The 15,170-nt window shown below is 40.4% G+C and overlaps 1 protein-coding gene across 1 annotated transcript in view; it reads right to left on the bottom strand.

The window, feature by feature from the left end:
* cntnap2a (contactin associated protein 2a) overlaps positions 1-15,170 on the bottom strand; it is a 312,740-nt gene that overhangs the window by 24,418 nt on the left and 273,152 nt on the right. The window contains exons 19-21 of the mRNA XM_069151565.1: positions 12,128-12,346; positions 5,580-5,816; positions 813-1,046 (exon numbers count right to left, since the gene is read on the bottom strand). Coding sequence (XP_069007666.1) covers positions 813-1,046; positions 5,580-5,816; positions 12,128-12,346 — 690 coding nt within the window. The remainder of the gene's footprint in view (positions 1-812; positions 1,047-5,579; positions 5,817-12,127; positions 12,347-15,170) is intronic.

The following is a 15,170-nucleotide window of genomic DNA, read 5'->3' as shown; positions in this document are numbered from 1 at the left end:
GTGAGGTCTTTTGCATCTCCAGGACGAAAACACTACTTTTTATCGTGTATGCAACTTTCTGAACTACCTTGGTTACTAAAGACATTAAGCAGAAAAGGAACCCAAAGTTTCACAGCAAATGGTTTCATGCAGTGTTAACTTATGTTGACCTGTATGATTGGGAGTGCTGCACAAGTTATTTTAGCTACAGTCTCCTTATCTGTCTTGTAATAATCTTTAGGTTTCTGTAGGAATGCCAATTGGCACATCGCTTTCTGAGACACACATTTCTTGTGATACTCACGTGTACTGTGTTGCTGTTAATGACGCATTCTCCATTGTGTGAATTTGAAAACATAACTCTGGTTAAAAAAACAACCTAAAAAACTAACTCACCTAGTTACAAGTATTTGCTATGTTTTCTTTTCTTTGTGCTAGTTTCCATCATATTCTGCAAAAATATGCATAGTTTGTGACATTGTGGTGAGTTGCAGTATTCCCCATTTGGTGTAGCCTCGGCAGCAAAGATGGTGACAGACTAACCTGCACTTCACCCACATGCGCACAGTTTGAGTGACATCAATTGCAGCCCCAATATAAGACTCTTCCTGCTTTCTTCGCAGCCAGAATTTAGAAAAGTGTCTGCCCTGCAGTGTTGACTAGAGCCAATCCAAATGTGGGACATCGTCTCAAAGTGTGGGATGCGGGACAGGGGATAAAAATGTTGTGCAGTCATGTTGGACACGTGGTCACTCCAGCTGCAAGCACAGCCTTTAAATGTACTGCAGTCTTCACTAGTGACCAACTGTAAATTGCATGCGTGTGGATCTTACCATTCTGCCTCAACACCACAGCCAGATAGTCCTGCGTCTTGGAGCTCACGTACATCAGAATAGCTGGAGCGTTGGATGTGCTGAAGCTGAACTCAACCTCCTCCTTTGTTAGATTCACTTCATGTGGCGTCAGCTGGTGCGTCACGACCTTTGAGCCTCTACTGGCTCCTGCAAATGCTTCAGGCGGGAAGTTGTATTTCACTAGCGTTCCTATCTCGAAGAAACCCCCGACATCTGGGCAAAATGACAGAAGAATAAATTTAAAAAAAAAGACAAGAAAAGAAAAAAAAAAGCATGACATAAACACACACAAATACAATATACACTGCTGCGTCTGTTGCAGCATGCTGGCATAAACAATTGAGCGAGAAGGAAATTACAAAAAGAATCAAACACAAGCCACAGGGAGCCGCTCACAATCTCATACATGTAAAGATAAAACAGGGTAGGTATATTATATGGCCAGAAGGGGATAAACACACATAAATATGGCTGGTTTCACAAGGTGTAGTAAAGTGGGTGTTAAATTGCTGTGCTCCAGCATCTGAAACCAAACAATACACTGCTTACCAGTACATTAACAAACATAATGGCATATTTCAACCATTCCAGGGGGCTTATTGATTCTCATAATCAAATGTTGAGAAGCGGCCTTATTTTTCTACTGCCTTCTTCTGTCATGCTCCTCGTTTGTGTTTATGTGTGCTGTGTGTCCACGTAAAAAAAGGCGCAATGCGCGTGAAATTAAAGAGAATAGTTACAGGGAAAGCAGAGAGAAAGGGGTTGGTTGTTTGTTTGTGTGTTTGTGTGTGCATGTGTATAAATGCCATGGAATATGCCTTGACATATTTGCCTTCCCTCTGTGGCTGTAGTAAAATGTATAACTACACCCCTTTACGAACACAGAATTCCAAGCCAACACATTTATGCATCTTTTTTAAAGCTTCACTTCACCCAGCGTCTCCCACTGGACACAGTACAATAAATACTTCAAACTACATTACTTAAATCTAATAGAAGGCTTATTACTATATAATGGGCAAGTTCTCTGAATGTGATGCAGGGAAAGACTTTGCCTCCATTTAGGTATACCCAAATTTAGCCTTTATTCTGCCGTGCACTGATATAGTTTAGAGCCTCAGAAGTCTGGAGAAACCCCATTTTATCAATTGTTTTATATTAACCAGCCAGATAGCTTTCAAATAGCCTGACTCTCACTTCATTTTTGGAAGCTGCTGCACTGTTCACTGCAGTTCATGCTGCTGGGGAGCAGCTGAATAAAAGCTACTGTCCACTTTGTCCAGTATTGACAAACTACCGTCAGACGTATATCAGACAACGTTCAGTCGCTGCTTGATGGAGTCCCTTAAATCAATTACAGCTTATTGTTGACAAGGTAATCAGATGTGTGTCATTGACGATTATATGTCAGGTCATATATTACATTTTATATTTTTAGTATTCACTCTGAATATGCCATATCTCCTGTAAGCCATGACAGTTGGTTCAGTTATTTATGTGCAAAAATTACTGTTTGGGAGGCACATGATAAAATTAAATTAATTATCAATCTTATGTTATTTATTGACAAATGCATACATGGAGAGCTATATGTGTTTCATTGTTGGCGAATAACTTTTGTGTAGTTTTGAATGAGAAGGATATATCAGACGATGCAAGAAATAGTAACATTTTGTGGTCATTGCTGTTATATATTTGTATAATTAAAAACAGTTCCAGCCCACATCATAAGTAATTCAGCATGTCATAGCTGTCTGGTCAGCCATAGTTAATATTATCAGCAACACAACAGTCCTGCCTGGCAAACATACAATAATTAGTAACAATTAATTTCAGATATCTACTTTGTGTGGTGACACCAGTTATACCTGTTTAATGATTTGCTAATCTTCACCTGGTAAATAACGTATTACCAGTTAGTTGGTAAGTTTCAACTCATGGAGAGCTTGTGTATGTATCAACACTTGCGTTTTTCATAAATCAAACAGCTCAGTTCAGTTCTATTTAGGACGAGGTGACACAATCTCTCAGTTACACGTGAGAGTTTGCTATTGTGAGTGGAGATGAAGGTGCCATATCAGGGCTTCCAGGTGGGAAACTACCTTGACTGGTAGATGGTGTGTGTGTGAGTGGCTGATAGGGTAGAGTGCTGGTAAAAGCTAAATTGGGGTCATGAGTCGGTTGCCCTCTTTCACTGATGTTTTGAGGATGAGCCTTGAAACCTCCAGAGGGCTTATCGGCGACAGCTGGCGTCCAAGGTGTTCTTCCCTACACTTTTACCCTTTTTGCCCTTGATGTCATCTCGTTCCTGGAGCTATTTTGGAGCCCAGGTGTCATCGCTCCTCTTGATCCAGAGCCAGAGACTTGCCGTTCTGGCAGCTCCAGAGAGGTCTCTGATGGCTTGATGTTTGACCTGGCCTCAGATTCCCCTTGCCTTAAGCAGCCTGGCAGTTGACTCGCCTATGAAGCTTCTGCAGCCAACTTTAACTGGTCGAACCATAGCTTTCCTGCCATGTTGTTCAATGTCAGCTCAGCATACAGAAGGCTCTTGCCTCGCTCACATCATCTTCCCAGGGCGCAGTTAGCTCTAAGATTTAGACAATGTAAAGTTTGAAGGACCATACGGCCTTGTGTGAGGCTTGACTTGCAGCCGAAAAAATATTACATTTTGTCTTTATTCATACAAACTTTCGATTCTACGGGGCCTGTCTCAGCCTTCTCTGCCCTCCTGAGAAAGAAAGAAAGAAAAAAAAAAAAATCCAACTCTCTGCCGAGAGCTTAGCAGCAACACACATAATTGTCTGGAAGCATAAGAGGGAATGAGAAAAACTCCAAAGCAAGATATGTATGTATGTGTGTGTGTGTGTGTGTGTGTGTTTTAATTCAATGTTTGAGGAAGTTTTGGAAAGGGAATTTGTAGCAGCATGCACAGGTAATATGTATGTGTAATTTTTTTGTGCGTGTGTGTTCATTTATATGTATGCACTAGTGCACACTGGCTTCATGTGACCCTCAAGGGCAAAAAAAGCAAAACAAATAATAATATAATAATACTGCAGGGTCCCCTGAGCAGTGTGTAAATATGGATACAATGGAAATTCACTATGCAATTATGTCTGACTTCATGCATTTTTCACTCGCTGGGAGGATGGGGGGAGAGAGTGGTAGATTAAAGAGAGAGATGGGGATACATTTGGAAAAGGACAGAGAAAACAGGAGAGGGGAAATTGAAAAAAGAGAGAAGGAAAAACGAAGGGGAGGAGTAGGTGAAACAAACATTAAGAGGGAAATCGTAAAAAATAAAGGAGGGGCAGAGCAGGGTAAGACCAAGGGAGGTTTAACAGGGAAAAAAAAATGGAGCAAAGATAATAATAATAGGAGACGAAAAGGAAGCGAGAGAAGAGACAAAAGTGAAGTACAGTGAAGGAAAAAGAGAAACACAAAGCAATTAAAAGGAGGAAACAGGCGATGAAGGGGAAAGTCACGTCATGCACAAAAACAAGCAAACACAAGGGTGTGCTCTCTCCCTTTCTATACCGCTCTCTTTCTCTGACACGCACTCAGACAAACACAAGCACCCCTCCCCTCTCACACACCCACCCACACGCACACACTCTCACACAGACAGTTATCTTTATTCTCTAAATCCTGAAATTGATTGGTTATGACAGAATTCAGAGGAGGTCTTTTCATGTCTTACACTGGCATAGCACCACACGCTGTCACCCACCTCCACACCGCACACACACACACAAACACGCACACACACACACGCACACACGCACGCACGCACACGCGCACACACACACCAAGGAAGACACTTTGCTTCTCTGTCATCTTGTCACCCCCCCACCACGAGCACAGGGGAAAAAACACCATTCGACTTTAGGAAACAAATTAATTCACGTGTCGGGGATCAACCCCCTGACTGGAAGCTAGCAGAGAGCCTTTGACAGCACTGCTGCTCCTCTCCCCGGAGTATTTTATGAAAACTTGTTTTGGGAAGTTGAACTTTCATGGCGTGTCTAATGAATCCCTATGAAACAAACATGATGTTTTAAGAATGTGCAACAGGGCAGAGGCAGAGTTGCATTGTGACATTTCTCATCTGTGATCTTCAAAAAACCTAGAGCTACCCACCTCTCACTGAAGTCACTTGTATTTTTTTTATTTTTGTTGTTTGATCTCAGCTCTGCATTTGCACAGTATCAGCATTCAGCGAGTGCACTCTAAAGTCAGAGAGAATTGGTGGGTAAGCACAATATCACTCAATCGATGCCTTTTATCATAAGCTCAAACACTTTGAACACAGACAGCTCCAAACTGAATAGGAAGCGAGGACAATCACAAAAGCGCAGCAAAAAAAAAATCACAGTGGGTTGTCAGGCAATGAAGCTCATTGAAACATAACTACTCCGGCAGTAATCCTGGTGCTATTCAACTCTGGCATTGTGAACTAAAGAGGGACTGCAAATGATGACATTCTTTCACAAATATGCCAAAAAAAAGTTGTTAGCTGAGGGATTATGACTCTAAAATGGAGTTTGTTAGGTTTGAGGAAATAAATGCAACTTTGGAGAAAATATCTGAGACAAAGATACTTTAAAGCCCATACCAGAGAAAGATTGACTTGTTTGCAATTAAAGTTTAGAAGATAAAAAGCACTGTGATGCACTTTAAATAGCAGTTATAGTCCCTTTTCATCTATTCAGTGAGAGATTGAAATCATCTTTCCTGAAATATTACCTCTGGTGCAGAACGGGCCATCGTAGGCGGTGGTGGTGCAGTCGCACAGGTAGCCGTTGTACTTCTCCACACACTTTCCTCCGTTCCGGCAGTACATCCCAAAACTGGTGCAGTGGCCTTGGCAACCAGGCTTGACCCCAGGCGTGACCTTGGCCCGCTCCTCCAGGTCGAGGGTAATGCCATTCATTCGTAAGGCTCTGATACAGCCCAGGAATCCCCTCTGTCCCCCTGCAGCACCTAAGGAGCAGGGAAGGGAGCGCAGTACGCAACGGAGGAGGGGAGTTATCAGTGAAGCAAGGATATGTAGCATTGGGAGAAAAGAAAAACAAATAATGAAAAGGAAGGGAGGACAAATGGAAGTCAGTGTCACATAAGTCATTCTGAATGCAAGAAGCTCCGTTTTAATCTGTTTCAGAAACATTAATATCCTAATGCCTGGAGGAAACCACTGATGTCATGCTAATCGTTCTGACTGTGATGCTGCTCTTGAAACAACCTTCAACTCATTTGATTTCTTCACTAATTAAACCAGCCTAATGAACACTGAGTCTTAATGAACATCTCATAAGCATACACATGCAAAATGATGCATGAATGCACCGAAAGTACATAATGCAGAAAAACACACACACACACACACACACACACACACACACACACACACACACACACACACACACACACACACACACACACACACACACACACACACACACTTAAAACACACCTCACACAGCGTACCTGATTTGAATGAGTCAATATAAACATTAATGCTTAGCCTTGGGGTGTCGATAGGCATTCCTCTAAAGTGCTTCCATCGTCATTCTGGCCTTGCACAATTACAGTCAAACTACCCATTAACTTGGACAAAGTAGGGGCGTTAAATAGATTAATGTGCACCTAAATGACTATAGCAATAAATACACTCATAAACATACACCCACAGGTATAGATTCAAACGTACACAAGCACACCCACAGAGGATCGTTATACTACATGGATAAACACACACACACACACACACACACACACACACACACACACACACACACACACACACACACACACACACACACACACACACATTCACACATTCACACTATCATTAACAAGAGCCCAGGGACATTTTAGTTATTAAAACCTCTCAAATGTATCCTTTAGCTTAGAGAGAAGAGTCCATTCAAGAAGACAAGTAAAGGAGACTTGAAAACACACTCTTTCACACACAGTTTCCTCACTAAACAGCTTCATTCTCACATACAGATTAGCCATATAGGTACAGGGCAGATATAATAAGATTACTGATGCATGTTGCTGTGATTCTCTCCAGCTGATAGGTTTTTCACATATCGAGATGTAGCTGGGGTTTCACAGGCTTTCTCCACTTCCAAGTCCCACGAAGAATTAGGCTTTTAGTGGACGTCTTAATTAATCTATTTTGTACCAGTGATTGGCTGGAGGTTTCTGCCACCTGTTTACCCAGGTCTAAATCAGTCTGTGATTAAATGGACAGCAGGCTCTGAGGCCTGCGGAGACCAGCGCAGACACGTACACACACATACTTATGCGATGGTGCATACAGATCTGTATAACTCACAAATGCTGTTTAATAGAGCCTGACTGATGGTGACTGATGTTAATATTGGCTTATCACAGATACAGTCATGTAGAAAAAAATAAATACAGTTGGAAATCTTTGGCTTTTCTGACTTTTGGAAAATAAAACATTTTATCCTTTTTGAAACAGTGCTTGTTAATGAAGTGATGTACTCAACCAAAACACATAAAATTGACATTTGTTTGTCATTTTCATAATTTCAATTTTTTTTAAAATTCGGATCAGTCATTTATCACACCTTCAAATCCATGAAATTATAATCAGGAGTTTTAAATTATAGGTGCCAAAGATTAGGACCTCATAGAGAGGGACAGGTGGAACCTGTCTTACTTAAACTTCTGACATCTGTTCTCCCTCTATTGAAGCGTGTGGTGTCATCATGCCAAGATCTAAAGAGCTCTCTAAAGCCTATTGAAAAAAGGTTGTGGATGCCTTTGAATCTGGCAAGGGATTTAAAAATGGCTCCAAATTATTTGAAATAAATCATTCCACTGTGAGGAATACCATCTTCAAGTGAAGCAGATTTCAGACAACTGCCAATTTGACTGGCCGCCTGAACAAATTCAGCTGAAGAGCAGACCTTTTGATGCAAAAAGAAGTCTCCAAGAACCCCAACATTTCATCACATGGTCTGCAGCAACTCTTGCAACTGTTGCTGTCAAAGTGCATGCATCTACAATCAGAAACAGATTGCACAAGTTTGACCTGAACGAGAGGTGTGCCAGGAAAAGGCCTTTGCTGTCCAAAAAGAGCACGAGAGCAGAACTACAATTTGCTGATTAAAAGGCAAAGACAAGGCCTTTTGGAATAACGTGCTCTGGACAGACAAATCAAAGATAGAGCTGTTTGGTCACAGTAACAGTAGACATGTTTGGTGCAGACCAAAGACAACTTTTAGGAGAAGAACCTCATAACAACTGTGAAGCCGGTGGTGGAAATGTTCTGGTTTAGGGTTGCTTCGCTGCCTCGGGGACTGGGAAGGTTGCAGTCATTGATTCCACTACAAATTCTGCATCATATCAAAGAGGTTATCTGTCTGAAAGTTGACGATGAACCGGATGTGGGATTTTCAACAGGGTAATGATGAAATGTCTCGAAAAGACAAAATGGAGGCTTATGGAATGACCTAGTCAAGCAGGAAAAAAAGCTCAGATTTGAATCTTGTTGAGGGGAAATTTGAGACGTGTTATATATGCAAGAAAACACTCAAACATCTTGCAACTGAAGGAATTGCATTGTATTGATTTCAGCAACCCAAAGTCAGAGACTGGTGAACAATTTATGCCAACAAGTTAGTTCTGCTACGGCCAAAGGTGTACTTATTTTTTTCAAAAGAGAATATTAAATCTATTGATATTTTTGTTGAATAAATGATTACGTATGCATTAGGTCCAAGTTTCTAATTTCAAGTAAATATATTTAGTTGTGTGTGTATTTAATTGTCATTACATGTATTTACTGTTAAAATATTAGTTTTATGGAAATGTCATTAACATATTATTGACATGTCCTTTATATTTGGATCAAATATCAATATTAGTATTAAAGATAAATATCAAATATTGGTCAGGTTCTAGAAAAGACAAACACACAATGACACACAATCAATGACTGGACAGACATGAACACTAACATTCAGAGACATTAGCAATAATAAATGTAAAACACACATAGCATGTATATGCACCTATTTGTTACCCTGTAACGATGTGCTAATGAGGACATTTTTTATATAATCATTATATAGTACACACATACACACATATACACACACCAAATTCCTAATTAAAAGAGAAGCCATTTGTGACCTTTTGACCTTCACTGCATGTGTTGATGCGTTGGTGTGGAAGTAAAGATGCACGAATGAATAAACATGCATTATGTGCTTAAATATGGCAAACAGTTCAGGGGATCAACATACAGAGTGACCGTGTGAACTCCTAATCAATAAATTCCACATTTATACCAACAGGCTGCACATCTGCTGCTGCTCCTCCATTAGTGTTGTAGAGGAGGGTTAATACAACGTTTCTGTGTTGACTGTTTGCTGACTAGATCTTCAGGACAATGTTTACCCGACTCCATGTTTATTGGAGATGCCCTTTCGGATTGAATTTTTATCGGTTTTTGATGGGTATTTTTGATTCATCGGGCTTTAAATGTCATTTCAAAATGTCTTCTGACCCTCTGGCATTTCCAGGAGGATATTATTATAGAAATCCCATGTTACTAGCCAGATGCTCTACATCTGCTGGGATATAGCAGTGGTTTTTTCCCCCCAACTATCACTCGTGAAGGTTGATAATGGGCTTCCTTCTTAAGAATCCCTGCATGGAAAACATATTGAAGTAAACTGCCGCCTGCTGTAATTCATCACACCTATATGTTAATGCATCAAAAATGTAGCAGCACAAAAGCATGAGCAGTTACATTTCAGAAGATTAATGCTGGCTAAACTTTAATCACCATTAGTGTTGAGGTGCAATGAATTCAGAAGCAAACAAACACAGAGTATTTGACCTGTACGTGAGGTGAAAACTGAAGTTATGTCAGTAGCAGTGCCGCAGAGACATGTCATTGTACTCATTAAATGCTACCTACTGTCTTGGCAGGTGAGCGAGGCCGGTTTCCCTGTGACGAGTGTCACGCGCATGCAGCGAGGAGCAACGAGCAAGACGTCGATGCATGAAGACAAGGACAAGAAAAAGCAACACAACAATCCAACCATGAGAGAATTGAGCAAAAACATGCAAAATCATAAAAATAAAGAAATGTGACAGCGAGCATTAATCAAGAGGGAAATCAAAAGAGCAGATGGTGGTGTTTAAATTAATAAAATGTGGCAGGATTTATAGTTATGTGCATGTATGAAGTGTTTTGGAGAGCTAAAAGTTAACAGTGTGAAGTAAACGACAGCAGGCTGATGGTGTAACATTTACTCTCAAGGCCATTAGAGAAAATGAACCACTGTGCAGTAAACACTAAAGCAATCAAATGCTGGATGAGGAGCATATTGATTGAGAGAGTGAAAGAGATGCTACGGAGTCAAATATGAGACCAAGGTGAGCAAAATGAAGCTCCTCGTCTTTCCTTCTCCCCTATTTTTATAGCATGTGAAATATAATACGTTTTTTTTTTTTTTTTTTCGTTTTTTTTTTTCGCCTTTTCAAAGATGGTTGCAGCAGAATTCAAACTTGGGTTTCTGGCTTGCATTATTTTTCGGAGCTCACTACCTGTAAACAGTCGCATCAATAATAATCAGAGACAACTGTGAGGCTGCAAAAACAAACACTGCATTTCAAGAAAGAATCAAGTGAGTCGACACAAAAGTCTTGTTGCCTGCAGGGCTCTCTCCCCTCTCTTTCCAAATCTCTTGATCAGACACTGAAAAGATGTCTATCTGTTCTGGATGTCAGAGGCCAAATCTAAACAACTTCCCTTGAGAGGCTGGGTCACTTCCTGTGCATTACACTGTAACTTCTCAAAGCAATCCTCAAATCAGGATTAAGCAGGGATTAGATATCAGATATGAGAAGGTGCAGTCAACTCTGTGACTGTTGTTAGATATAATTCTTCCCTTGCTCTCTCCCTCTGTCACTCTCTCTTCAAACATTTGGTGTGCCGCCCTGAGCCTTCTCCTGTCAGGGGCCAGAAAACACATGCAAATGAGGTGACGGCTGAGCCTCTATCTGGAAGCCATTATGTTCTCGGTTTCATAGCCACAAGTCACAGACAAAACCTTTCTCGCCCCTTTCCATTTCACTAAATGAAAGTATAAATACCCCATGAGGCAAATTGGGACACGATAAGGTGAGGATGTTTCTGCGGCAGCAAAAGTGATGAGAGGATGAAATCATATTATATAAACGGGGATCAGGAGGGGTTAAGGCCATCACATTGGGACGCCTGATTGGAATTTGCAACAATCTCCTTGGGGCAGAACTTTTTCCACGAGATAGAAGGAAGTCTATGATCCGCCTCAGCACTTTTCCTTCTTTCTGCAAATCCCTAAAACTATCTTAGCCCTGGAGTTTAGTCTATGGAGTATCGACAGCTCAGCACAAAGGGCAAAATGAGACAGAAAAGTGAAAACGTAGGGAGAAAACTGGACGGCTCTTCTGCCATTTGAACTCCCGAAGTGCTTGCGAGGTCTTGCGTGAGGAGCCAGGAACAAACCTGTCCCTTCTAACAATATATTCATACCTCATAACTCCTAACTGCTGCGATAATGGATCGCAAAAATTTATACATAATAAAAATCGGAGACTTTATATCCTCTCTGTGCAACAATAGTGTCTTAATCCAAAGAAATAAATGCTTATTTAAAGTGTCACAGTATCAAAGAAACGACCTCTATAAGTAACATGACCTTACACCCAGTAAAGAGGCTCAGTTTTAAATGTATTAAAACTCTGATCACTTACATGGATGAGTTTCTAAGGATGTGTGTGTCCAAATGTGTGCATATCATTAAGTTTAAAAGGTCTATGTGTGTGTGTTTGTTTGTGCTGGATTAAGTTAATTAGCAGTGGCTGTTGCTAAGCTGGACGGAAGCCTCTTAAGGGAAAACGCTGTGATTTCCAGTAGAGCTGGAACATCTTTAACTTATGAAACAATCAGATGTTCTCACAGTGGTCGTCTGTATCTGAGGGGAAGCATTACTGAAAATACAGACAGCACAGAAAGTTTGTTAATTAACAGTTGAATCCAATTACATTTACATGGTGGGCGTTTGCCGTCCACACACAAAGAGCTCATAATTATTATTGTCTCTGTGAGTGCGTTCCCCTCCACAAAGCGGATAATATATGCTCAAATTGCAATCAAATGTGTGTACGTGAGTCAGTCTTACACGTGAGGGTTGGTAATTGTTCAGATGATGTGGGAGTGTGTGTGTGTGTGTGTGTGTGTGTGTGTTTATGTGTCTTACCCACGTAGAGCTGACTGAACAGCTCTAGCCGTGTGTGTCCCTGCGCAGGAGCCAGCTGAGATGCCTGGTAGGTTTGATCCAACTGGAGGACGGCTTCTTTGACGTTCCGCTCGGCCATCACGCGATGCCACTGGTCGTCATTGAGGGCTATAGCTGAGTTCACTGTTAATTCCACAGGTCCGTTTCCAACGTCAAAGGAGAAGGAGACCACCGTGGGAGCTGCCGAAAAGAGCGAAAAAAAAAAAATCGTACTTGCAAAGGTCATTTATAAAATCACAACTTTTTAAAAACCCATAACTCCCTGTTCAGTCACAGTCCACTCAGCAGGTGGATATGCATTCAAATTCTAATCTAATGGCTCATTTGTTTCAAGGCCATTCATTTGGCTCGTATAGATTTCAGCTTTGCAATACACGACTGCTCACAGCTTTGGACAGGGCTAATCTCACAGGTCGTCGATAGATGCCAGGAACCGTTGGTTTTGCATGACATAAAGTTGCATCGTTGCAGTTTCGTGTTATTTTGTTGTTGTTCAAAAGGTTTCATTGTGTTTTGTTATGGGGATTAAAGCCAACCAGTGAAAAAAGAACAATAAAATAGATGAAACAGTTGAAAATAAATGAAAAGAGAAATTATATAAATAAAGAGGAAAGAGAGCGTATACGGCCGAAAGAGAAGAGAAGGAGTGCAAGATGGCCTTTTTTCTCTGCAAGATTAATTTTCATTATCTTCAATTGGGTGGATTTGTGTGTGGTTAGATGTGTGTTTGGGATGCCTTATGGAGGATTAAAGCTGAAGGATTGTCATAAAATGTATTGCTACTCTGCATTTGAATAGCCTCATATTTCACCAGACCAAAAGGGGGCACTGCTACACCACCCAGGACCGCGACCAGGTAAAATGTTCACTGATATTTCTGAATTATTGTGTTTGCGTGACTGACCCGGCCACCTGTCCATCACAGATGTTTTTGCTACAGCGTTGGTGATCTCACTGTCTGATGTCTTTCTGTAGGGAACAGTGATGCATCTATACTCTGTGTGTGTGTGTTATGACAGAAAATAAGTTGAAAAAAAAAAGCAGAGAATGATTAATGTTATTATTAATTTCCAGCTATGTCTCATCTTAAAACAGTTACATAAATAGCTTCCACAAAAAAATATCATATATACTAAACAATACATTGTTTTATATGAAGATATTTTAAAGCTGTGTGGTATGTCTGTAATCTTTTATAATTGCTAGACGTGCTTTGTCACTGTTTCATTAATTCTCGTTGACTCTTTTTGATTTAATATATAAAGGGAATGAAGCAACAATAAGAAAACAATGAGGACATTATTTTCTGCACGAAAGACCATTTACATTTGACAAATTAAAACTTTATTTGACTTTTTTTCTTAATGTTTGTTAATATTGCTGGAGACTGCCGGATGAAGGCTATACATTCTGGGTGGTGCCATATGGTGGGTATTAACACCCGTGGGCTGCAGCAATAGTGATGATAAATAGCTCTATATGTTACTGGTTCATTATGGCTTCATTAGGCTTAGATATTAAGAATGGATAATTTTATGTAGTGGTCGATGGGGAAATAAATAAATTATTTTTTCCCTTTGCCAATTTGCCCAGCCTTTTCCTCCTTTTATATTGCTTTCATCCAATAATGTTTCATCATTCACCTATTCTTCCAGTCTTTAGCCTTGTATTAACTTTAACTCCTTTTCTTTTTCTTCTCTTTCCTCTTTGTTTGTTCCTTCATCTTTCTCATACTTTGTTCTCTGTGTTCCTTTTCTTGTTCTGTCATTTCTTTCCTCCTTTTATCCTCCCCTGCATTCCTCTCTTCATCTACCCTTCCTTCATTTTTCTTTATTCTTATTTGTTTGTCCATTTGTTTCCAAATTCCTGCTTCCTTTCTTGCCCACACTGACCCATCCCTTAACAACCTGCCTTCCATCGTTCCTTCCTTCTTTACTTTCCTCCTCAATCTCTTTTTTTCAGCCATTATTAAGATGTAAAAATCCGAAATCATCCTCGTAAAAGCTTGTCTGAATGTGCTGAGTGTACTAACCCCTGGAATAAATCTGAAAAAAAAGTGCTTAAACATGTTAGTACCCCCAATACACAACACACAGACACAGTTTAAGCTCCCTGACAGCCTTTAGTACACTGAATTAATGATGTCTGTATGCACAGAGCAGGCCTGCGAGGCAGAGAGCAGCCACAATACTTATTTTAAATGCTGAAAGCATTCTTTGTATCTATTCACAACAGAAACAAAGCCAGAGAAATGCTGCTATAGCAACGCTGAGCGACATGTGAGCTTGTGCTTTTAACAATTTGTGTGTTGTTTTAGTGCCATTGCAAAGCATGATGTATGTCCTACAACTTGCAGTCTACAGGCAGGAATAAAAACCAAAGTGCTCTGGGAGCACAGAGCTTGCCTCATCTATTTGCATAGCCGTGATGGATGTCAGAGGTGTAAATGTGTGTGTGAGTGTACTTTTGTGTCGGTATGTGTGGATATATTTGTATACTGGCCTGGAGAACAGCCTAAATAATTTTTTATTTTTGCTATTTGTTGTCCTATTAATCTTTTAATATGGAGGCAGAAAGAGCCAAGTTCTGAATTATGTTTCAGCACAGCACAAGCAAATGATGATAAATAGTGAAAGAGACCGTGAATGTCTTTGTGTGACAGATCACTGCTTGTGTGGGTGTGCATATATGGGATTTTCATCTATTTTCAGATGTATTATCTCTTCGATTTCCTCTCTGTTACATTTGCTAATTCTTAGCCTAGTTAGCCTATTGCTTGATGTTTTTCACTTGCGGGGCGGCTGTTAAAGGATGGAAACTGTATTTTAGCCAAACTCAGAGTGCCACAGCAAACCTGCTGCTGTTGAGGCTGAAGCAAGATTTTAAAGCAACTTGTGTTTCTTTGTGATAAAATGGTTCTTCAATTAAATCTTTCTTGTGCTTATCAGGCAAAAAAAGCACAAGCTCAAATTGCCAAGAATCTGGACTCTCTCTCTGTGTGTAA

This window comes from Embiotoca jacksoni, unplaced genomic scaffold (genome assembly GCF_022577435.1).
Source record: "Embiotoca jacksoni isolate LCO1_2020_lvr unplaced genomic scaffold, fEmbJac1.0.p SCAF_17, whole genome shotgun sequence".
Classification (NCBI taxonomy): Eukaryota; Metazoa; Chordata; class Actinopteri; family Embiotocidae; genus Embiotoca; species Embiotoca jacksoni.
Note: the sequence above shows the minus strand (reverse complement) of the source record. Positions and strands in the feature narration are given on the sequence as shown.